This window comes from Zonotrichia leucophrys, chromosome 12 (genome assembly GCF_028769735.1).
Source record: "Zonotrichia leucophrys gambelii isolate GWCS_2022_RI chromosome 12, RI_Zleu_2.0, whole genome shotgun sequence".
In the NCBI taxonomy this organism is placed as follows: domain Eukaryota; kingdom Metazoa; phylum Chordata; class Aves; order Passeriformes; family Passerellidae; genus Zonotrichia; species Zonotrichia leucophrys.
Window position 1 is genome coordinate 8,737,142 of NC_088182.1, and position 25,434 is coordinate 8,762,575.

The following is a 25,434-nucleotide window of genomic DNA, read 5'->3' on the forward strand; positions in this document are numbered from 1 at the left end:
TGTCCATGATGGACTCTGTGTATCCAGGGGTTCCATCATTTCTTGGAAGTGTTTTTGTGATTCATCCCTTTCCAGCCTTTCCTCAATGTCTCATAAGCCCTAGGTGAGCTCTCTCTTGAACTGGTGATACCTGACATGGTAGGGTCCTGTCCTTGCTGGCTGGTGGAAGTTACTAGTGTGAAAATAATAGATCTTTGCCTTGGAACAGCAGGAAACCTGCTGGAAAAGAGCTAGAACAGCCTTGAAATTATCCTTTGAAAGTCAGAGGAGAGTGAAGCAGTATTTTCCACCGTTTCTGGAAAAGGAGCAGTCATCAGTTTCTATGGATGGTCACATATTTTTCCTCTTTCTCCTTTCAGTGTTCTGTTATTTAAAAATTCTCATTCCATTAACTGTCAGAGAGTCTGTGTTGAAAGAACCTGCTGAATCAATGCATCCAGAATAAGAATGACAGCATCATTAAGATGTATCCTGCTTGGATTATTCATAATTTAACTATAAAGCAAAACATGTGATCATGAGTAATAAAGGAATGTGACATAAATTATTTCATTCAGAGCAGTGCATTAATGCAGGCACTGGCAAAGCTGCTGCAACAGCAGCTGGAGCCTTTAATTGCAACTGCTTTAATTGGGGTTACAGATAGGTGTTAACACCTGGTTTTGCCATGATCCTTTGGCCACCCCAGCTTTTCATCCCCGATAGGACTTGGTGCTTCCAGCAGCCCCACATTTCCCTCCATGGCGTCAACGGAAGGAGGCAGGAGCCAAGAGCATTGTGTTGCTATGGCAACGCATCCCACTTCCCTGGGGATGCTGTTGCCTCGGCGACACCGGGCGGGCAATGCTGGTGGATGAAATGGCCTTGGAGCAGCTGCCATGGAGAGCAGGACAAGCCATGGAGAGCAGGACAGGCCATGGAGAGTAGGACAGAGCCTGGAGAGCAGGACAGAGCCTGGAGAGCAGGACAAGCCATGGAGAGCAGGACAGGCCGTGGAGAGCAGGACAGAGCCTGGAGAGCAGGACAGGCCATAGAGAGCAGGACAGAGCCTGGAGAACAGGACAGGCTGTGGAGAGCAGGACAGGCCCTGGAGAGCAGGACAGGCCATGGAGAGCAGGACAGGCTCTGGAGAAACAGGACAGGCTATAGAGAGGAGGACAGGCCATGGAGAGCAGGACAGAGCCTGGAGAGCAGGACAGGCGCTGGAGAGCAGGACAGGGCCTGGAGAGCAGGACAGGCCATGGAGAGCAGGACAGGCTCTGGAGAGCAGGACAGGCCATGGAGAGCAGGACAGGCGCTGGAGAGCAGGACAGGCGCTGGAGAGCAGGACAGAGCCTGGAGAGCAGGACAGGCCATGGAGAGCAGGACAGGCCATGGAGAGCAGGACAGAGCCTGGAGAGCAGGACAGAGCCTGGAGACCAGGACAGAGCCTGGAGAGCAGGACAGCCCCAGTTCAGGGAGCATGGGAGCCCAGAGGTTCCTGGCTGCTGCTGTAGGACCCTGCATCCACAGCAGGCTCTGGGCAGAGAGGCTGGCTCCTGTGTGTGCTCCTTCAGGTGCTGAGACAAAGCTACAGCCACAAAGCCACAAGGAGCTTCCCATCATCAGCTGGTGTGTTAAAATAAGATGGATGGCAGGAAAGGCAGTGTCATTGGGAGGGTTCTGCTGAGGGCAGGAAATGCCCAGTGCCACTGTCCTTGCACCTGCAGACATATCACAACAGCAGAAGTCATTGTTGCACAACCCATCTGTGAATGGAGGTGAACTTGTACATTGATTTTAGGATGGTCCAGTGCTGCTTTTCACTGTGTCACCTCCAGTACCCAGCACCAGGTAGGCAGAGGATTAAAGATCAATTTACATAGGCAAATGCCTTTGTTAATGCTGTGAGCACAGAGCCTCCCTCCTGTGTGCCTGCAGGCACTCCAGGCATCAGTCCCAAGCCACAGGAAAGCAGTGACAGGATCTCAGGAGCCCCCAGAGGTTTGTCACAAGAGAGGTATTTGATAACTGCACAAAACCTTCTGTGGGCTTCACTGGAGCCTCTGTGTAGCTGCCAGGAAGAAGAGGAGGTTCATAGCCCAGTGCATGGACTCCAGTTATGGACACCAGTCATCCAGAGCTCTTGGAGAGCTATTTGAGAAGCAGGGAGATGATAAAGGACAGACAAAATTGCACAAGAGAGGTAAATTCCTTCTAATTTGTCTGTTCATACAAGAGTCTATTCTCCCTTCATGCTGTTGCATTAAGGAGCCTCTTGCCTACTGTAATTAGCCCTTGAATAAACACCATGTCTGCAACACAAGCCTCTTGTCCTGATTTTGTGAGTTAACAGTGTTTTGCTTGCTTTTTAAACCTTACACTAATTATTGCAGAAGAGCAGAGGCTGCTCCAGGGAGTCTGGTGTTACTTTTTGCCTGTGGAAGTATTACCAAATGCTGCAGAACTGTGCTCAGTGGTGTTAACACACCTGGCTTTAAGCAGATATTGTTTGTACTTGAAGCTACACCCTACTACTTGCTCTATCCTTGTATTTCTGTATTTTTTACTCTCTCTGAGCCATTCTGTGTGCATTTTCCACACAACATTAACGCTCTTTCTTCTCACAATCAGAGCTGTGGTTAATTGTGTTTACAAAGGATTCCTGAACTGTGGGAAATATTCCTCAGAATGTGCAGTTTTGCATCATTTAGCCTTGAAAGGATGCTGCTTCCCCTGACCTCTTGTTGGTTTTTTCTCAATGACTCTGGTAATTACATCAGTAGCCTTGGGAGTCACATTTTCCTTTCACATCTAGGAAAGATCCAACCTTTCCTTACCCTTTCTCAGTGGAATCACATGTCCAGCCCCTCCTGTTTTCTGTGCCTCAACCACACCAGCTCTTTTTCTGGCTTCTTGTTTCACCCTTGTCCCAAATAAACTCTGCCACTTTCCTGGGTCATCATTTCCACCACTCTGTATTTCTATGAAATTCTCAGTCTTTCTTCTCCTCTCCTGCATCAAACACATTTCTTATCTCCTCCTTTGACTTCCTTTACAGCCAATCTTCGGTCAGGTCTGTCAGCATTTGTTCTGACAGCACTATCCCCAGAACTCTAGCAGCATTTTGACACCACATCAAACAGATGTGTCAGTGTTTTTCTCACACCTCCCCACCACAGCTGGGCAGAAACATCTGCAAAGAGGGTTTGGGGCACAAAGACCAGCATGGTGCCACATGCTCCCTCCTGTTCAGAGGATTTATCTGCCGTGTTTTACTTATGCTTAAAATCAAACTGCCTTGAGAAAGGGCTTTTTTTGCTTCAGCACACTGAGAAAGTGAAAAATGGCAGCCAGGAGTGCCCCTCAGACCCACAGATGTCAGGTTCTGCTGTCACCCACAGCCCCCCAGTCCCCACCCTGCTGTCCCAGCTGTCTGCAGTTGTGTGTGGGGTTCCCTTTCAAACACACACAAGCACTGTCAGGTCCTTGAGGCCAAGCTGCACTCAGCAAGAAGCTGCAGGCACCATGCAGAGAAAAAACCTGTTTCCTCTCTCTCTTCACACCTCTTTAAAGGAGACTGGTTTTTCTGAGTCACAGCTAATGCAAACCTGCTGGAAAAGATTCAGTCTAGATTTACACCACGGCTCAGAGGAACATGAAAGACCATTTAGTGTTCAAAGTATTATTTTTAATTATTAATCAAGCTCCCTGTCTGGCTGTGCTCTGTCAGGCCCTTCTTTGGGTTTTGTAGAGTTTATTTCTCTTGTCATCCTGAGCAGAACAGGGGCTTGCTGCTGAAATGAGAAGATTGCTGGCAAAGTTTGGCTCTGTCTGCATTTGCAGCAGGATCTCAGTGCAGGGGATATGCACTGCAGCAGTTCTTTTGTTCATATTTAATCATACAAGAAAGAAGAAAATAATTAAGGCCTGTCTCCCTCAATCTCCTCCCAGCCTCAGAGTATTTCAACCCTTTGAGATAAAGGAAATGGAGCTTTTTCTGACAGCAAAGTGCAGCCCAGAGCATATCAGGAGTGATTCTGCCCCCATCGCTCCACAGTTTCCATTTGACAACATTTTCCCTCTGAGCAGTTTCCTGTATGAAGGAGCACAGCCATTAGAAACAGCACTGCAAGCACCAAAACCTGATCAAAGCTGGAAGCAGAGTGTTTGCTCTTGGTTTTCTTTGCACCTTTGACAGCCCAGCTTGATTCACTGTCCCCCTCAATAGCTGACTGATTTCTCTTTAGCTGAAAACACCCTTAGGCAGTTACTAGATTTCAGGATGCAGCATCAAAAGGGGTCTTGGCTCAGAAATAGACTTTTTTTATATATATATTTAGCTATTTTAGCTGTTTATTGTCTGCTTTGCTTTGTATCTCAAGTTAAAATCACTCCATTTGTGCTCTAAACCCACCAAATGCTTCAAAGCCCAGCACAGGCTTATGAAAAATTTACTGCTGAAGAATCCTGAAAATTGGAAATGCCTCATTGAAAAGGGTGTTTCAAGCCTGCAATTTTGGTTGGCCTTGGGCTGAACTGAAACCTTATCAGCAAAGACAAGAAATGGCTGGAAGGGGCAGAGAAGGATGAGGAGAGATTCTGGCCCAGGCTGAGGAGCTGGGCAGGCAGCAGGGAAGGTGGCCCAGGATGGGGAGGGATGGTGTTCCACCAGACCAAGGAGAAACATCCCAAGCCTGAGTGAACCCTGCCAGAGAGCTACAAAAAACAGTCAGTGAGAAGACTGTTGATTGATGAAATTGCCTGAAATGAGGAAGGAGGGAGGAGGCTCTAATATGTAAACACTTTAATTGCAATGTTGTTTATTCTGAGCTTTCCTAAGAGCTGTCAGGGTAAGTGCTATTGCTGCTTCCCAGGCTGTGTAACAGGCACAGAGACTGACAGAGAAGTTTTCCACGTAGTGGCAGGGTTATTAAATTATAAAAAAGATAAGAGTTTATCACAAAAGCAATAAGCTGCTATTCTCTCAAGATTTTGCTGCTGAACTTTAGAAGAAATTCTGTGGAAATCAAAGCAGTGCTCAAAAGAGAGAAATCTGCTGCAGAAAAAATGCTGATTTAAATCTTGTTTCAATTTGCAAAACTGCTTTTACCTACAGAGAGGCTTTAAAAAAGGGGAAAATATATTCCAGCAGCTTGGGATCAAAATCCAAGTCTCAGTAAGACAAAGACTAGTCCAGAGGGAGAAGCTGCTGAAAAAAGCCATGGCAAATGAGGGACTCAATGGGCATGTAAAGTGAAGGGGGAAAAAGGACAAAACAATAAAAAACGTTCTTGCAGTAGCAAAAGTGCAGCTAAAACCTGAGATTTGACTATGTGGGGAAGAAACAAATGGTTATATGGGAGGATTTCTTGGAAGTTAGACAGTCTGAAGGCTGCACAGTGGCAGTGCTGGTGCTTAGAAGGAAAGCTGCAAGAAGGTTGGTTGGGCTGGGAAGGGGCTGCTCCCGTGGTGGAGGAACACAGACAGGATGAGCTCGGGAAAGATGAGTTAAATCAAATGGAAAGGATAAAATGAAATGGAGGCAGAGGCCAGTGCTGGGTGCCTGCGGTGGGAATGTGTGTCCTGCTGCCCCAAGCTCAGGCAGGGAGCAGGGCCATGCCTGGCTCTGCCTGGGGCAGGGGCACAGCCCAGCATTGCAGGGGTGCTCAGGGAGCTGGGCCAGGCTCTGCTGCTCAGCATCCTGCCATTGCCACAGCGCTCTGGCTGCTCAGAGCCCCCTGGACCCCCCCACAGCATGGGGCAGCCCCTTCCCTCACAGGGGTTGTCTCCATCCAAAGCTGCACACCTGAAGCTTTAAAAAAAAAAAAAACCAAATAATCATTAGTTACCTTTAAACTTAGATATTAGAAGATAAAAAAAAAAACTAAAGCAACAAAGGCAAAAATGACAAAACTGAAAAGCTGTTACCCTACTTCAGGAAAGTATTTGATCAAGTGCCAGGCAAGGAAGGTCTGCTCCAGCTGCTGTTTTCTGCAGCTGGAGCAAAGGAAAGGCTTGCACTGTGCTGGTGGCCTTCACACTGAGGCTGTGTGTAAGAGTAGTGATGGTGTCTCTTGTTAAAGGACACAGTTTCTTTCCCAGTTATCCCTATCACAGGATTCAGATTCTGCTCACAGTCAAAAGCAAACAGTTTAAAATACGCTTTAAACTAGGCCAGTACTTTGGGAAAGGTCAAATTCTGTTTGGAATTCTGAGGAGTATATATATTTTTACAGGAAAAGACCCAATGAAGAAGGAAAAATAGAGGAGGCAGCAGGCACTCAGTGTATCAGCAATTCAGGCTCCCAGACTGCTGAGGCAAACTGCCTTCAGGGAAATGGGATTATACTTTACCTCTGACATATATGGAATAACAGATTTCTCATTCATCTCTAAATTCATATTCAAACCGATTAGGCAAGAGCTCCTGGAACAGGAGGAAAATCATGACCAAACCTTAGAAGCTGAATTTGTTTGCCAGATGAAGTCTCAGGGAACATTATTTTGGAAATGAATGCTGCAGTCCCTGGGAGAAGTTAGACAAATTAAGGATGACTGCTTCATGCTTTCAGTAAATGGAAGCCTACTTATTTACTCATTTTTATGAAGACAAATTGCTTAAGCAATATTTGGGGTAAAGAAGGTCCTTATTTATTTTAGAGAAAAAAAATAAGAGTAATCAATAATAAATAAAAAATTACATAGTAAATAAATTCTTAAAATCAGAATTGTTTGAAGTATATTTAGAATGAATTTAATTTGAACTTCATGGCATATGACAAGAAAATCTGGTCTCTTACGAAAATGGAAATCAAGTGGTAAGGATCATTATTGTCAGCGCTGAAGAGCACCAGTGTTTTCAGTAACATAGTTACATTTGTAGCAAAATGTGTACTGGTGTTGATTGCTTCCTCAAAAAAAAGTTTATATTTGAGATATTTTGACACAAACAAAAAAGATGTAACAGTTTGTCAACTGTTACATTAGTTAAATGCACAAGGAATTAAAAAAAAAATCTCAGAGGAAAATAACAAAAAAAACCCCCAAATTTAGAATGCTGTAAGAACAGAGGATGTTATGAATTATGCCTTCCCAGCTAGATTCTACCAAGCATTTTAAAGTTTAAGGGGCACTTGAGTTGGCATCCTGTGTGCCACAAGCTTAAGCGTGAAAATGACCCTTTCCTCCCCATCAGTAAATGATGCAGACAAAGTGGGTGACAGGGCTTCGGCCAAATGCTCTGTGGATTTAAGGGTTTATGGATCCCAGAGTTATTGTTCATCTGTGCACATAACAAAGCTGGAATTCCTGTTTTCATCACCAGGTCACCCAGGTGGGGTGGGCACTGCAGCTCACCCTCACATTCCTGGACCCATGCATCCCAGGATTCCAGGGACTTTGGAAAGATCTGTTCCTTAGAAGCTAAATTGCAGGAAATTTCAGAAGTGACATGCAGTTGCCAAAGATCTTGGGAAAATACTTGTGGGCAAATATTTAACAGTTCCCAAGGCTCCTAGCAGTGATGTTTCAGGGAGGGTAAAACAGCCATGTGACAAATGTGGTCAGCAGCTCTGCCAGCAAGTAACACATGAGAGACATGAGAAACAAGATGAGCCTTTTCCATGGACACCTCACTTCAGGATCTTGCCTTTATTCTGAGCAAAGCTTTAGCAGGTGAGTTGAAGTGTGAGTAAAAGGGACACAAAGCAAGAAGGAAGCACCCTAAATGCAGCAGGCTGGACACTGTCAGTTTTGCCATCACCAACAACAGTCAGGATGGAGTAAGGCCAGGCAATCTTTTGTCCAGAAAACCAGAGCTTGTTTATTGATGGTGTAAATGTTGCTAAGCAATATGGATTAAATTAAACCCCTCATCCTTTCCCAACATGTACACCACCTTCAGCAAAGAATGCTTTGTGAATATAGTAAAAGTTGGGGGGTTATTCCAGTCAAATTTAATTATAGAGGAACCTATAGAAGACAGATTATCAGCCAGCTACTCAATAAAGAAACTTTTAAGCATATTTAGAGATCAATACCCATTTTGTTAACCAGATGCGCCAGTGCAAGGGGAAACTAGCAGAGAATAGAATAAAAATATCAATATGGCTGGTAAAAGCTATCTTTTATTTTAAAATTGTATGTAGAAGAAATACGCAATAGGGAGAAAGGCATTATATAAGGATAGGCTAAATAAGACATCAGCTTGGAAAAGAACCCAAAGGAGAAAGGCCCAGAAAGTTAAAAACTATTGCAGGAAAGACAAAGGGGAACAATATGTTATTATTTCTCACAAGACAAATTTAAGTAACATCAGTGAAACTATTCAGCCAATCTGGAACAAAGCAGCACATAATTAAACAGTGCTGCTCACTGCCACCAGACACTGGGGAGGCCAAACCCAGCAAGGTGTGTGGAAGGTAATTGTATTTAAAGCAAGCCCAGAGCTCTGGGTGTGGATTCAGGCTGCAGCCCAGTGACTCCCAGCTGGTGGCTGCAGAGGGCAGAGCCGATGGCAGCACCCGAGAAAGGCTCAGCTGGTGCTTTGTGCCCCCTGCTCTTCTCTCTGCAGAGCTTTGGGCTGAGACACTCGGTCTGAGGCCCAAACCCATTCTTAATGACACAGCCTGCTTTTATCTTTCCCAGAAAGAGGACCCTGAGCTGTGCTAAATTCTGTTTGCTGAGGGAGGGAGGTGGAAGAGCCGTGCTTCGCCCCCAGCTCCCTTTGGGACAGGTCTCTGCAGACATTCTCACCAGCCCTGTGCCCGGAGGAGCACGGAATGAAGCAGGGGAGAGGGGAGAGGTCAGCACAGAGCTGTCCTTGGGAAGGGCTGCTTTTCTGGGAAGGTCTGCTCTCCCAAAGCAGCAGGCAGCTCTGGCATCTCTGGACATGCCCACACTGGAGAGCAGGACAGCTGCAAGCTGCATTTTGTGAGCATTCATGAGAGAAATGCCAGGAACAGTCTGTGCCTTTGGGGCAAGCCCTGTGGATGCTTCATCCTCTGAGCTGCACCCATAGGGAAGGAAATGGGGAAACCCCCAACAATTTGTCACCAGCACCTCAGAGATTCATCCACACCACAAGGAATTGCTCATGTTGGGAGAGAGGGACATTTCACAGCAGCGCCATGTCACTGTGCCTCATCCATCGTCCCCAGCAGGCACAGAAACACCCACAGGGGCCTCCCCAGCCCGGGCAGCCAAACTTCCCTCCATGGAAGTCTGATGGAGTTTGGGTGGGGAATCTGAGCTTCCCTGTCCAATGGAGTTTGAGGGAGATCTGAACTTCCCTGTCCAATGGAGTTTGAGGGGGATCTGAATTTCCCTGTCCAATGGAGTTTGGGTGGGGGAATCTGAACTTCCCTGTCCAATGGAGTTTGGGTGGGGGATCTGGGCCAGCCTCTTTCCCCTGCAGCAGGTGGGCAAGGACAGAGATACCCAGAGGTACCCAGGGCTGTGCCCACTGACATTCCCTATTGGAATATTTACCAATATTGCCGGATGGGACGTGTCTGAGCTTGTCTGGCCCTTGCTGCTGTTTGTTTTCACCCCAATGACACCTTTGGCTGGCTGGGTGCTGCAGCTGGGCACTTGGGGACAAGGCCAGGCTTGCAGGAGCTCAGGTTTGCCTTGGTGGAGAAGCTTTAAGGTGATGGTGAAGGAAAGGAGTCGGTTCTGATGGAGGGTTTGGATCCAGAGCTTTATTCTGGCTCACAGGTCTCTGAATCCAGCAACAGCTCCAACAGAACTGCCTGACTGTGTGGTTGCTGTTCCTTTTAACCCTGGGGAGAGGAAAGGGGTAAGGAGTCACCAACCAGGTACACAGAAGGAGGTCTAAAGGAACAAAGGACACCTCGATGGCACAATATCCCCCCAGGGGTAGGGGGCATCCTTTGAATCTGCCCAATCCCTTCTGGAATGCCAAGACTGACAGACTGTGCTGGGAGAGGGCAAGGGAGGGGGAAGGAGAGGAGACTGACCCACCTGGCAGGGAATTATCAGGGAGGAACCTGGAGTATCTGAGGCAAACCACGACATCACAAAGCAACAATTCCCCATCCCGGCAGATCCCATTCCCTGGGATGCTGGCAGAGCAAGGGGAGCCCCTGCTCGGCTCCTGCCCACCGCACTCCAGGCTCCTTCCCGGGAGAGGCTCTGCGGCAGGAGCCGGGGCAGGAGCCGGGGCAGGAGCTGGGGTCAGAGCTGGGCTCGGCTGCTCCCATGGGCGATGGGTGCCCGCCCGGGAGAACAGCGAGTTCCCTCTCCTTCCATCTCCTGCCGTCCCCTGCCAGATCCTGAACTTTGGCTCGGGCCAGGAGGCAGCGGAGGGAGCAGATAATTGCTTGGCAGGGAGCGATAGGGAGCCAAGGGTGAGCGGGCAGGCAGGGGCGGGGGATGAGCCGCAGGATTATGTTTCAGAGGGAAGTATTTTTTTAGGATTTGTCTATGCAGGCATTCAGGAGCTTTTCTGAATCACATGGGCTTAGCCCCAGGAGAAGGAGGACTCGCTGTAATTTTACACCTTTTCAGCGTTTCAGCTGATTCTGCTGAAATCTGTGTAGGGATTAAAGATGGGAAGGGACAGAGCATTGATTTCCTCGCCTTTAGTCTCCAGGACAAACCTTCAAAGCTAAATCACGGTTTAGAATTTTTTGACGGCATGAGTGGAGAGAGGAAGGAGCCAGCAGCTGACAGTAATAAATAACTATTAGGAAACAGTATTAGGAAATAGTACCAAGGAGAAATGTCTCTGCTGGGATATGCTTTCAGCCTTGGGGAATCCATATGCAGGCAGCTCAACATTCACTTCAGCACCCAGAGCTTGTGTGCAGCCTCTGTCAGGCCCAGCAGGGCCGAGGGAGCAGCCTGAGCTCAGGGCTCCAGAGAGGGAGGGAACTCAGCTCACTGCACACACAAACATCTCAGGCTTCCACCCTCCGTGCCAAGGGTCAGCAACAGCCCCGTGTCCTTCAGCAAACCAACACCCAAACTGTCACCTGCAGAGGGAAGTGGAGCTTATCTGGGGCCTATTGCTAAAGCTTTGATACTGATCTTTACAGCCATGTAAGCCTAGGGACAGCCTGTGCATCATAAACTGCTGAAAAGGATCTGTCTGAGCGTGAGCTGAACTGTCTGAACTTCAACTGGTGTCTGAATTCTGAGACAGATGTTAGTAAAAATCCAGTCCAATGTCTCCTTAGTGTTTACATTTTACCAGGTTTGAGACACATTTGCAGAACTATTCTAATACATTGAGGTAACGGAAAATGTCCTCGGTTTTATACACAAATCTCCCTAAATTAGAAATGGGTTTCCATTTCAAGCATCCAGCACCAGGCAGCCTGTTTCCCCCCTTCCCTGGACAGTTTTCTCAGGGCAGGGTCTGCTGGGCAGAAAGACAAAGTGTGGTAAAATGGGGTCAGACAGAGCCTAGTTCAGAGCCCAGTGTTGTGAATGAGCACAGCTGCCTGTGATCCAATCACCCTAAAGGCATCCTGGAGAGCAGAGACGAGGCAGAAATCCCAGCAATCCCTACACCCACCCTCCTGGGAAGCCCCCAACTCCAAGGCAAGCATTTCCCTGTCATCATCTGAGTCAGGAGCAAAAACCCCCAGGATGCAGCTGCCAGGGCAGCCAGGTCTATTTTCAGCCAGCACCATGGAAAGCCTAGGGTGCAGAGCACCCCGGGTGCCACTGTCACAGTGCCACTGTCACAGTGCCACAGCATGCATGGCTTCATGCCACTGACTCAGCAGGCATTCTAGCCTGTGGCTGGGACAAGCCTGGACCAGCAGTGGGGTCACACCTTCCAGCTGGAGCAGGATGTCATGAGGAGAACACAGGCCACCAATGTGCCCTTGTGCAAAGAATGTCACCAACCTGCTGAGCTGCTCTAGGAAAGCATCACCACCAGGCCTGGGGAGAGGAACCTTCCCTGCTGCCAGCACTGCTGGAGTGCAGGGCCCAGTTCTGGCTCCCAGCACAGGAGAGGCATTGAAACACTGGACAATCCAGTGAGCCCTGCAGAGAAGGTGAAGGAACTGGAGCATTTGCAGCATGAGGAGACCAGGAGAGATGGAATTGTTCAGCCTGGAGGAGGCTTCATGAGGATCTTACTGATGGGTATGGATCCCTGATGAGAGGTTTAAAAGGTGGAGCCAGACTCTTCTCTGAGGTATTTAGTGACATTGAAATACGTCAAGTTCCTCTTAGACATAAGAGAACTTGTTTTTTTGTGGAGCTGGAACTGGTTGCCCCAAGAAGCTGTCAAGTTTCTATCCTTGGAGACATGAAGAACCCAACTGAACCTGGGCAACCTACACTAGTGAGCCCTGCCCAGAGATGCCTTCCAGCCTCAACTGCTCTGTCATCCTGTGAACTGTGTGCTGGTGAAAACCACTTTGTTCAGGCTGTGCACAAGGCTGGTCTCTCACTGGCACAAACAGGATATTGACATAGCAGTCCTCTTGTCCAAGAGGCAGCAGATAAAAAGAACAACATAGAAATGGAAAAGTGAACCATTAGAGGCCAATTGGGCCCATGCAAAGCTATAGGTGGTGCTGTGTCCTAGTGTATGTTGTTATTTGAAGGTACATAGCAGCCTAACCTCCTCTGTGCAGACCCCACAGAACTAGTCATTGTTTGCCCATAATTTTGTAAAAACATCAGCCAGACTGATGAAGATCAGATTGGAAACCTGTCTCTTCCTGTGCCCAGCAGTGTCCAGCAGCAGATGCTTACAGAAATAACACAAGAAATAAAACACTTGTGCCTTCCCTAGCACACCCTCCAAATCCCATCAACAGCAATTCAGGAACACCCTGTGCCAAGGCTTTGCAGCCCTATCAGTTTTCAGTAGATCCTGATGAACTCTTCTTCTGTGATTATTTTTTGCATTCTGTTTAAATATTGCTTGATCTCCTCATTGTATATCTTGTCCTGTGAGAAATATGAGTAAATGCACTCTCTTGACATTGCTCACCATTTGTAAGATCTACCTTGCAATGCCCTTTTCCAAACTGGAGAGTCTGTACTGAATGTGCCTCCCGCAGGCAGCTTCCTTTAATTAGACAAATTTGATCAAGACTGACTTGTCAGGGGTGTTCCAAGGACCTTTCTGTCACTGTAGCAGTGCTGAGTGTGCACAAAAGTACTCACCCACAATGGGCAGAGAAATGCAAGCACAGAAGATTTATCTATCATGGAATACTTCCAGACACCTTGAATCACCACTGGAAAAATCACTTGCATCAGGGGCCAGGAGGATGAACAGCACAGGAGTCTCACTGATTTTGATACAGCAAACCCAGATGTTATCAGCACAAGGAGCATAAAGAAAATTATCACTGGTATCACTGGCTGGCACCAGTGTGCCAGCTGCTGCTGTGTGCCCTAAACTGCAGATACACTGCCTGAATTCCCACAAGAACCTGGGCAATTAGAAAATAACATTTGAATGCAAATCCAGGCCTCTGAAAGCAAAAGAGTCCTCAGGGTATAGAAAATTATGCTTGAGCTAAAATCCTTCTCTTTCTGAGGCTGCACACATTACAGGCAAGGAATTGGCAAATTTTGTATGGCAGAATCTTTAGAGATATGAGCAGCTTTTTAAATATTTCCAGGGTGCCTGGGTTTCAGTTTTTGAATAAGCAAGCAGATGTGTCTGATGAGCCTTTGCAAAGCTCTTCCTCTCCTGCCATTGCTGTTGGAAAGCAGCCCCTCATTCCTGATTATCTTTTGCCATATTTTACTCAGCTAAAAGCACCAAATGAAACCAACCATGGTAAACAACAGAATGTTGTCACACAAAATACAAAGCTCTGCAAAAACCTTAGAGTGGGGAAGATATAGAATTAGGATAAGTCAGGATCTGAAATGTTTAAAAAGTGTTAAAAGGGATAGTTTGGCAGAAGGAAAAGAGTCTACAGTTACTGGTAACAAATGAAGTAGTAGAGAGTGAAGGGAAGTATGTGTTATTTGTTCCAAAGTATGTGTTATTTGTTCCAAGATGTGCTATTTAGTGTGTTGCTTTATTGTTAAAAATTTGCATACACAATGCAGCACCTAAAAGGACTTGTATGGCAAACATGCCAAGTGCAGAATATTCCTTTCCATAGCTCACATCAGAAATTAAAAAGCTAAGAGGCAAAGGGTTAGCAAAGACAGCACAGCACAGCTTATTTACCAACCAATCTGGGAATTAAGAATTGGAAAACTTTTGCAAAACTTAGCATGCATGACCATGCAAAAAGTAAATGAACCAAAGCACGCATTCTAGCCAAGCAGCACCTAGTTTTATTGAGTTCCAGTAACACTGCATCACAACCAAAAGAAATTAAAATTTGCTATTTGCTTCTCAGTATTAGTCACTTCTCAAATGAAAATGTGATCATGTTTAATAAGAGTTACAGAAAACCAAGGAATAGGAGAAAGAATAAAGTTAGACAAAACTGCAAAGCTGGTGTCCTCTTCATGTGTCCCCTTCATGTCAGAGAAATTCAGTTCTTGGACGTGCTGTTACATTTTCTCACATCAGTGTCAGGGATTGAATGCCAGGACACAGCATTTGATGAATCAAATATATCACAGATTGCTATGAGCTGTGCTGTACTTTTGAAATCACATTTGGACTCTCTTCAATGGGACAGAAAGGATCTGAGAGAAAAGTTCAGGTTAAACAAACACATTTCCCCACTGGCTCCCTCAGTAAAGCTTAGTACAAATGTTAAACATAATGCAATTTGTGTCCTAGTTCCACAGAAAAGACCAGTGTGCAGGACCTGATATGGAACCTGCAACACCCCTCAACCCACTGGACATAGCTCTGCCTCCCCTGCTGAGCTGTGTTTGCTGCTGCACATGCACAGGAGATTAAAACCAGTGTTAATACAGAAACAGCCACAAGTGACAAACTACAGGAGATGAGAACATTGCCTGACATTGCCTGCACACACAACCATGTGCAGCTGCTGACTTATGCCCTGAGAGTTAAGTACATGCTGCCAAAAAATTATTTTAAGGAGGTTTTTCAGCATTAATGCTACATGTTTCTTCAGCAAATAAAGAACTACATTTTAAGATGTGTCCCCTTCTTCCATGAGGAAGTACTTAAGGTAGCACGTGTGACAGTGACAGCTGTGTGTTAGCAGTGTCACTGCTGTGGTTGGCTCAGATTTGTCACCCCTAGCTCCTCACCAACTCTGTCAGAGTTACAGCTTGCATTTCTGACTGGCACATAGCACCACCTAAAGAATGTGAGAAAGGCAAAAAGGTATTAGGCAAACAATTAGTCCTGAAATTTTAAGTGATCAATAATTTATTCCTGTGAGGCAGATTTGCACTCTCTTCCTTCTCCTCTCTCGTTTCCAGACTTCCCAGTCCTCAAAGACCAGGTGCAACCCAGTTAAGAAACTTCATAGCGACTTCAAAACCGAGAAAACATGCCTGGAAAAGAGAACACAGAACAAATAAAGATTCTAAAAATCTCTTTCAAGCAAGGCTTTTGAACTGCTGCACTATGAACACCTAATGTGGTTTATATGGAAGGAGGAAGAGGACAAAAAAAGTCTTGACCCAGAAGCAAGAATTCTACTGTATCCCTCCACACAAAGGCTGAGCTTTGGCTCTTTTAGGCTCATTATTTATTGAAGGGAAAGTGAGTCCAAACTTATTCCATCTTCTACAGTTGGATGTACAACCAATAGCTAAAAACTATCAGAGACAGTCAACACAGAGCTTTCAAGCAAAGCTTTGAAGAAAGATTTACTTGTTGCTCCTAGATTAAAGCATAGTTTTACAATCTGGACACCAACAATCAGAAGCACCTGCAGTGACAAGAACCTCCCTGGAATGGTGCAGTTGTGTCCCCTCCAGACTGCAAGCAGTCTCTGTGAGCACCACGTCCCCAGCCCAGCCGGGGTCCCGGCGCACTCACCGCGTTGGCAGGAAAGGCCCTGATCATCACAGCTGTGAAGCCCTTGTACAGAGATGCAACTCCCTCCTCTCTGATGAGCTCCCTCAGCACATCTCTAAAGCCATTGGGGTATTTTCCTGCAGGAGCTGAAAGGGATGCACAAATGTTAGCCCAGAGGTGTGGCAGTGGCGAGGGCTGAAGGATGGGCCACAGGTAACAGCGCAGGGTTTCCTAGAGGTTCACACTGCTACAGCAAACAGAGCTCAGCAAAGACTCAGTGAACAGAAATTAGGTGCTCACCACAACCACATCATCAAGTCATTGCAGGCAGGGAAGAAAGGAGAGTAACTTTTGTCAGGGTTGGAATTCTGAGCTGTTACTTGCACTGCTGATCACAGCTCTCCCAGGAGCTGCACTTAGGTGATAGGAATGTCAGATACAAAAACTGATGAAGCTGGTTAATAAGAAAATGATCCTATCACATGCCCCAGCCAACAACAGCAACAGACTTCAAAAGAAAAGCACAGGATGTTCCAATGCTGATGTTACATTATTATGCTGAGGTGTTTTTTAAAAGCTACTCTACTCAAAACACAATTTCTTCCTTCTTCTGACACTGCCCTGAGAAATATTGCCTCTGCCAGCCCTCTGAAGAAGTAGTCCACAGATCAGCCCAGTTAAACAGAACCACCATGAACCCACATCATCCACACAGCAGCACTGGGGATTGGCTCAGTGGAACAAAAAAGCTGTGACGTGTCTCCCTCTCAGCCCTTGGTATGGTACAAATAACTACAACAGCCATTGCTCAGAGAAAAATAAATGAGGTTTCCTGCACTGATTATCATGATTTGTGACTCAAGAAAAATGGTCACTGTCCAGTGGAGAGCTGAGTCCACAGAGACCATGGGGAGCCTTAACAAAAATATTCATTGACAGGACTGGCAGAGAAACCAAGGACAAACCTGTCAAACTCTGCTGAAGTACAAGGTCTGGGGTCATCCTAACTGTAATTAGGCCACAGACATTAAAGAGCAGAGCTGCCAGTCCAAAAGCAATGCTCTCAGCAAGTCACACCCTGTTACTATAAACTGCAGACAGCACAGGCTACAATTTATACAATTATGTCTGAAGTGAAATAATAAAACCTCTCAAAGAATTACATTTGTAACAAAACAGCTATGACAATTCTATTATTATGAGTTCTATGCTTAGGTTTCAAATCAGGTACCTCAAATCAAGACCATTATATTACCAAGGAGGCAGAAACAGAGCAGTATAGCCTGATGTGACAAAACTTTGTGAGGCAACCAAGTAGAATGCCAGGAACACCCTTGGGTTTTTCATGCACTTGTCCCAAGCAGCACTCAAGATCTTCCAATCCCTGCCCAGGACAATCCCAGGAGCACCACAGGAGTGTGGCTGTGACACCCTGGAATGCAACTCACCAGTCTGGAAACGTGATTTCAGCACGTCTGGTGGGATGGCAACTGCCCAGTTGAAGATCCCAGCCAGGCCTCCAGCAAAGAGGATCCTAGGCACACTGAGGTCACTCACACTGTGGCAGGATCAGAGTGGGGTGGGAGGAAAAAGTGAAAAAAAGATTTAAAAAGGAGAAAAATGTCAAACTCGTTGTTTTGACTAAGGTGACAATCAAAAAGACAGCCTGGCTGGCAGCCAGAAGGCAGCACAATGCTGCAGAGACAGTGCAGTATCTGAGCAACCTTTCCAAGATGGACCAACTCCACTCTAAAGATTCAAATGTTTTTGTTCAGCAGCACACACACACATATGCTGTGGCAAAAAAAAAACAAAAACCAAACCAACCAACCAAACCCCCAAAAAAATTCAGCAAAGCCCCCCAGCACTTTGTGTGCATACAGGGTTGAAACTACTTTAAGTATTCCTTACTTGGCTAATAAGATCCAAACTGGAATCTGAGGGAAACTTAGAATATTATTTTAATTGTCAGCTAACCCCAGACCAAACCAGTTCAACTCACTAGATGAGCAACCATTCTTCTCTTTTTTAAATTAGTTTTGATGATCCAGCTGTAAATCTCTTTGTAGCTGGGAGATGAATCAGCAGTGCCTGGGAAGTGCAGAGAGTGGTGCCTGTGAGATTTCACTGACCTCTTTCCCTGCGGGGTCAGAATGTTCTTCAGCCACTCGTACGTCATGAAGTACATTCCGCTGGCCGGGACGTCTGGTGGGTAAACAGCAAAGCCTCTGAGGAGTGGGAAACCAAAGGAAGCCCAGAGGCACCCCAGCCCCATGCCAGCCCAGCAGCACCACTAAGTACATACATATTTTTTTCTCTGAACCCCTTCTACAAACAAAATAAAAATCTTCTGCTGCCTCAGACAGAGGAGGCTGAACTTTCCCATGGAGAGCAGGTGCTAACGGCGAGAACTGGGAAATAACTTTTCTGTCAGCAGCCTTTCAAGCCAGGCTGTAAGCTGGTTACATTACACTAATGATGAGACAGCTCTAAACTGTCCAAATTTCTGCACAGCACATCACAGCATCACGGGAACTTCATGAATTTTGCACACTATTAGTTCTAATGATTCTATTTGGGGATTTTTTTCTGCACATGATGGGTCTTGTTTTGGTTTTTTTTTAAGCTACTCCCACAGCCTATTCTTATCCCATACCTAAACTGGAGAACCAGCCCCTATCTAGGGACACTGCCAGAGCTACACTGCAGGCTGCTACACTTGTGTGAGAAGCAGAGGATAGAATCAATTCCTAAACTGAAGTAACAAAATACAGAAATTTCAGTTTTTCAAAGGGGAATTACTAAAATACATACAGGATTCTGAGTCTGGCACAATTACTTAGTTGTTATTGTATTTGAGAGAGGGGTCATGACATCCCAGTTCAAAATAACCCAGACTCAAAAGGGTAGAAAGCATAGCTGCTGCCACCACATATTTTAAAGCAGTCAGTATTATACAGCAACAGTAACAGACAGGCATAATATTTCTCTCAAGGAGAAAAAAAGAAGACAAAAAGAAGAAAATAATTTTTTTTAAAAGCCCACTTCTGCATTTTTCTCTTCTCTTTGTTCTCTCTGCTCCTCTCCTGAAGTCTCTCATTCCTCTTGGCTTCTCAGATCTTAATTACTTCCTATATCCCTCTGATCCTTGTCATCTAATCTCTTCCTCACCCACTGAGAATCTCATGTTTATTTCTCAGGCCCTTTGAGGCACTGGAGTAGCTCTGCAGACTGAAAAAAAAAAAAAAAGGAAAAAAAAAAGAGAATGGGTGACACAACCCCTCCAACTGCCTAAAGGGACAGTGAGATCTCCCATCCTGTGTCAGGTTTGTCATCCAGCAGGGATGGGCCAGCCCTGCCCCTCACCTCGCATGAGGGTCAGCACGGTTCCCTTGTAGACGCCGCGGATGCCGGACTCGCGGTACAGCTGCTTGGCACAGTCCAGGGAGCCGCTGTACTTGGTTTCACCTGTAGCTGCCTGGATCTGCAGGGTTAAAGTGAGAGTTTCTGACCACTGAAGCTTTCTGCTCGATGCAGAATCATTCCTCACATGTGTTTCCAGAGGGGAAGGAGCACACGCTCCTGCCTAGGGAGTTCTGCCTCACTTGAGCAGCCCTCACATTGAAGCTGAGGCTGTGGTTACTGTTCCATGCAGAGAACAGATTCTCCTTTATTTTTCCACAGTGTAAGTTTGAAATAACTCAAGTCACTTAGGTAATTCCACACCGACAAAAAGTAGTCTTCAAATAGTGAAATTCAAAGCATTTGTATGTGTATAAAATCTCCCATGATAACATCCTGTCTGTCAGAACCAACATGTGACCACCCATCACTGTATTAACAGAGTTCAACACAGTCTGAAGCAAGCAGAGCTTCCCACACCTGCTAAAGATGGCATTTCATTTGTTCAGGTTTGCATTTTCCAACAATGCTTTCAAACCCCCGCAGGAGGTGCAGAGCTAACAGCCACCCAAATGTCAGAACACTGCTTGGAAATGCATTCCTTAGCTCTGCATGGGAACTGTCAAGGTAACAGGACTTTACACCAAAAAGAGTCTCATGATCTAGCAGGTTTACACCTTCTTTTTTTAAGGAAAAGTTTCATACAGAAAATATTGACTTTTCCATACTTTAAAGTGGACTGAGGCACCCATGGATGCCTCATAGAGTGGCCCACAGCACAAAGCTTGGGCTGTATAAAATGAATAGAGCAATTACTGCTGTGTGTACTGATACTGTCATGGTGGGTTTGTTTAATGCTTCTTCATGACAGCTGCATTAAATGATAGTTGTCTCAGTCCTGTCAAAAACTAGAACAGAGTAAATGCACTAACCAAAGAAATTCCTGCTATGGAAAGACAAGACCCCTAAAATTAAATTCCCATCACCACCATCCAATGCCTTACCTGTAAAAGGCACTTGATTCTCTCTCCTGGAGCCATGATTACTGTTGTGAACACTCCTGACAACATGCCAGCAGCAAACAGCTGAGGATATCTGCCCCAAGGAAACAGAAAAGACCCTAACACAACACAGCACACAGGAAATGAAGGGCAGAAACACCTACATCCCCAGGTGATGCTGTTCCACATCAGTGGAACTTGAAATGCAAACACTGCTTTTATCAGTGCAGAAGTGCCTTGTCAGTGCAGAGCTAAACATTTAATATCTCCAGGACTCAAAGCACTGGTTCCTACAGCAACCACAACTCAGCTCTTCACATCCATTCTATTTGCTAACACCCCTTCTACTTACATTTATTGCTATAGCATTTCCCATTCATTTTCATTCCCTTTCACTTCAGTCTCTTCCTCCTCCAGTCCCCCATATTCTTCTCAGTGACCCCAGATTCCACACAGATTCCTGCTTGTGCAGCCAGAAGCCTCCTTTCCAAAACCCTCCCAAAGTCGAGTCTGTCCTACCAACCTGTCATTATCCCACACATTCTGCACCTGCTGAGTGGCAAAGTCTCCATGACAAAAATCCCTTAAACAAGCTGACTTTCTCCATCACAAAACTATCTTTACATCCAGCCTCATACTACCTCCCCTAGTAAGATGACTTAACATCTCAATTTAATCAAATTCCACACCTTCCACTTCTCTCCACTTGCCCAAGAGATGGCATTCTATTCCAATCCTTGCACCTTTCTCTACTCTAATTCCCATGATATCTTCCAGACCATTCAGACCTCCCTTATCACTCCATACCTCCTACTCAAACTAAGTTTAGAGGTTTTTAGCTCACCTTGGGATTATTCAGCCCCAGAAAAGGCAGGATAGGCTCCTCAGGTTTCTCTCCATCTTCTTCCTTCCACAACTTCCCTTCAAAATCAGCATGGGAAATACAACCATCCAGCCTGCCTCTACATCCATAACCACAGCACTGGGAGTCTGACCTTTATTTTTGGGTCTCACTGTACCTTCACTGTGTCAGGTCTGCACCCACAGAACAGCACAGCTGAGCACAGTGACACTACATACACTATTTTTTCTTTCCCACTGCTCTGCTTGAGAGGAATTCTACATAAAGACTCAAAAAACTACACTGTCCTTCTCAGCTTGCACCTTAAAACTTCCTGTTGGCACCACGTGTATAAAACACAAGGCACTCAGGTGATGAGGCTGCTGGGAATAAGTGCATGGTGCACTTGTTGTTCAGTCCCTACTGTTTCCCTGGCCTTTCCCTTCAGTCTAGCCTGCATGGGGACACTGCCATGGTGTGAGAGAGGGCAAGTGAGAGTTCCCCAGCACCTCAGCACTGCTTCCCCCTGAGCAATGGGAGCTCTGTTGGCAGCAGCTCGTGTTGCAGGGCCAGCTGTGCTCACACCATCCCTGTGCAGACAAGGCTCCAACAGAAACCAAAACCACACCACAGCTGGCTCCACAGGATGGGCTCCTACCTAGCTCACAAATAATGGGATAAAATCTTGCTAAGCTACAGCCCAGTCCCTGTGGAGCTGTAAATCACAGCTCGGCAAACCCATTACAGGAGTACTTTATGGCTGGGGGGCTCTCCTCATGCACAGGTTAGCTTGTAGAAAGCCCCACCAAGTTTTCTGAGCTTCCTATTGCTGTTTCTGAAGGTCAGACACGCCTGAGAGGAGGGCTGCTCATAAACACCTCTTTCCAGAAATAATAATAAAACATTTTTATGGCTGTTTTCACATCCTAATGAAGGGCCACAAGAAGACTCGTAACTAACAGGGAAAGGAGAATCAGGGCTGTGAATGCTATCAATTCATGCTTGACCATGAATTTATTGCTCCCATGGTTTCTGTTAATAGCATCCTGCTGGCAGGCAATCATTACATAACTCTCACTGTGCTCATCCACACCGGAATTGTTCCTCCGTGGCTCCTTCTTGCGTAGAGAGGGAATTGCATCTCACCTGCCCACACAGCGCCTGTTTTAGCCTGTGCTATCACTCCCACGCTTCCAGAAGCATTAAAACATGAGTGGTTTATCTTTCAGAACTATATTTATACCTAGGAGAAGACACCAATTTACACCACAGCTCAACGTGTGACAGTGCAGCCTCAGGATGCCTTTCCCAACCGTCTGATCAAGCAGGAACTCACGTCAAAACATCGTCAGGATTCCTCTGCTGGAGTCTCTTCCCCAAGCCAAACCCAAAGAAGCACACTGCAAACATGGGTGTCACCCCAACGATGGGAGCTGCCATTCCTCTGTATAAGCCTCGGACTCCCTGCAAGAAACATTATCACAGGAATTACTTGGTTTGGCACAAACTTTGCACACATTTCAGCTTGTTGAGAAGGGAAAGACAACAATCCAGGATAGGATCTATCTAACAGTCAAATTGATCAGAGGAATGAAGGGGCTTATTGCTCATTTGCAGTTATACATGTTTAGCTGAGGCTCAGGGACTGCTGCAGAGGAAAGTTATCCTGCCTGGGAAACCCTGGCACCACTGATGCCCTTCTAGAGCAACACTCATCACCTGCACGTACATCTCAAGTAAGGCAAGTGAAGGTAAAAGCCCCCTGAATAAGAGTCTTAATAGATTATGTCAGAGAGAACAATGTCAGCTGCACACAGAAATGCACCTGTGTTTTATTGGTAACTTGTTAAATGCAGTAGTGTAAAATCCTGACACTGAACCTGAGAATGCTGAAATGAATTCACTCTTCAACTAAAGAAAGAGCCAGGGAGAGCAACTGGAATTCCTTCACTCCCCACATGAATTCACTTTGGGACAGACTCAAGAGCAATTTTTTTTTGTTTCCTACCCTAAATCCAAACTTTTCTCCCACACAACATCACATTCCTGATGTTTCCTTCCATAGACTCCACATATGAAAAAGTTCTAATGCAGACCCCAGCAGCTGTATTTATTTCACTTATCTTGCCTTTAAATTGAACTTTGTCCAATAAAAAGGAGAGTTATCTTCCTAGATAAAGGCTAGGCACATAAATTAAATATTTGCTGGTCTCTGCACCCCTTTCTTCCCCCTGTCCCAATAAACCAGCTCATCCCAGTACCTGCTGAAGTCTTACAGGCACAACTGGCTCTGCCATGAAACTGCACCTGGCTGAGAGATCAGGCACTGCTGCTCAAGCTCCCCTTGGGCACTGGGAAGCAAAAGGCTTTGGCAGAGAGGGTCAGTAGTTTTCCTCACAGGAATGGATGAGTATTGAGTGGGAGTGGGGAGGCAGCAGTGCTTTTGAACTCCCCATCACAAGGCTGTTATTACGGCTCAGCTCTGACGTCCGTGCTGCAGCAGGGGTGTTAAAAACTGCCAGGGATTCAGAGCTGGCACAGCATTCCACTCCTTTGTGGGAGAGACCAGGCAAACAAGATTTGCTTTGGTTATATAACCACCTGTTAATACCACAATGGAAGGAGATTTCAGATTTTGAGGCAGATCTTTCATTCAACAGGGAGTTACCTAACAAGATCTAGCACTTAGAAATGAGACTTCAGACAAGCAGATAAACAGCTGGGCTTTACAGCCATAATTTTCAAATGGTAAATAGCTGCTGAGAAAACTTAAAAAGCAGAAAATTTGACTATCTGTCAATTAAAAACTTTAAATCAAAGCTGTGTGCCTTTAAAAACAAAACAGGCTAGCTCAACAGCATGATCATGATAATTCAGGAGTAAAAACCACTGTCCACCTTCTAGAGAAGGTTGAACAGAAGGTTGACACTCTGCTTTCAAAAAAAAAAAAACCCTACAAATTAAAGATCCTCTGCCTTCTCATAGGTGGCATAACACCTTATAGAAGAAAGTTGAAGTCATTATCCATTTTAGAATTTCCAGAGATGACTCCAAATACCTGAAAAATCCAAAGGCCAAAAAACAACTGCCAACATTTAATCCAGTCTAAGTTCAGACAGCAATATCATGCTATTTTGAACCCAAAACATTTCTTAGCAAAACAAAGATACATGTACCAGGAGCACATGTATGCTAACTATTCCCCAAACTTTGTAATCTGCTTAAAAATATTAATTAGAATCAATTTAACTGACAACCCAGGAACTGTAGGGTTTCTCTGTAGGTTTCCACACAGAGAATGTACAGAAACAACTGATGTATCTGGCAGGTGTCACAGTACCTCTCCAACAAGAGTCTTTCTGAAGCAGTCAAAGGTCCCAGAATAGAGTGGGGGCTGGCCAGGCTGTGGCTTAGGCTGGGTTTGCAGTCTGACCTAGCAAGAGGGAAAGGAAAACATTATTTGATTAAATATTACAATCTCAACTTTAATTGACAGAACACCTCTGGCTACTATGGAGTACGTTCTGTGACTGGACCTGAAGATCAGGATAGAAACACTGACATCATTTTAGCCCTTTGCAGAAGAGAAGAGATTGAATTTTAGTGTAATGAGTAGTGAATGTATTTAACTAATTAATTGCTGGGACAACGTCCGGATGAGGACCCCAGCTCCGTAGACCCCATAGGGTCACTCCGGGCCTCCCCCTGGAGCAAGGGCGTGGGGTCCCGCCGCGGGATGGGGCTGGCGGGCGCATCCCAGCTCCCATCTCCTTCCAGCCCCGGGAGCACCGGGGCTCTTTCCCCGCCGCTTTTTTCCCGGTTTTTCACTAGAACCGGCACCGCCACACGCCCGGCCGCCGCGCCACCAGGGGGCGCCCTACAGAGGCCCGGCGCAGCCTCCCCGCGGCGGCACCGAGCCCCGCCCCCCGCGCAGTGCCTGCCGGGAGCTGTAGTTCTGCCATAGCGCCCACCGGGACCCGCGCCGCTCCCGCGCAGTTTCTGCCGGGAGCTGTAGTTCCACATCCCGGTGCCCCGAACGCACCGAGCACCGGCCGCCCCATCGTTCCCGGGCGCCCCGCACAACTTTACCTTGATGGTGTCCAGCGGGTGCCCCACGAACACCAGACAGACACCCCCGAAACCGCCAGCGAAGAAGTTCTTCAAGGGGCTGATGGGCTGCGGCTGTTTTGCCATGGCGGCGGCGGCGGTGGAGGGTGAGAAGCGGGACCGGGACCGGGACCGGGGTCGGGACGCTGCGTCCCCGCCGAGCCAATGCCGCCCCCTCCGCGCCGCGA

General features: G+C 46.4%; 2 protein-coding genes across 2 annotated transcripts in view; one reads left to right on the forward strand and one right to left on the reverse strand.

The window, feature by feature from the left end:
- Positions 1-14,254: 14,254 nt before the first annotated feature.
- On the reverse strand, positions 14,255-25,363 carry SLC25A20 (solute carrier family 25 member 20). The gene is made up of 9 exons (XM_064724522.1): positions 25,229-25,363; positions 24,480-24,572; positions 22,476-22,603; positions 20,302-20,392; positions 19,262-19,379; positions 18,028-18,100; positions 17,344-17,453; positions 15,917-16,041; positions 14,255-15,426 (listed from the first exon to the last, which is right to left on the reverse strand). The coding sequence occupies exons 1-9, from the start codon at positions 25,331-25,333 to the stop codon at positions 15,364-15,366; spliced, it is 906 nt and encodes a 301-aa protein (XP_064580592.1). The 5' UTR covers positions 25,334-25,363; the 3' UTR covers positions 14,255-15,363.
- Positions 25,216-25,434, forward strand: part of ARIH2 (ariadne RBR E3 ubiquitin protein ligase 2) — a 31,906-nt gene continuing 31,687 nt past the window's right edge. Inside the window, exon 1 of the mRNA XM_064724518.1 lies at positions 25,216-25,353. The gene's annotated coding sequence lies outside the window, so the exon portion shown is untranslated. The remainder of the gene's footprint in view (positions 25,354-25,434) is intronic.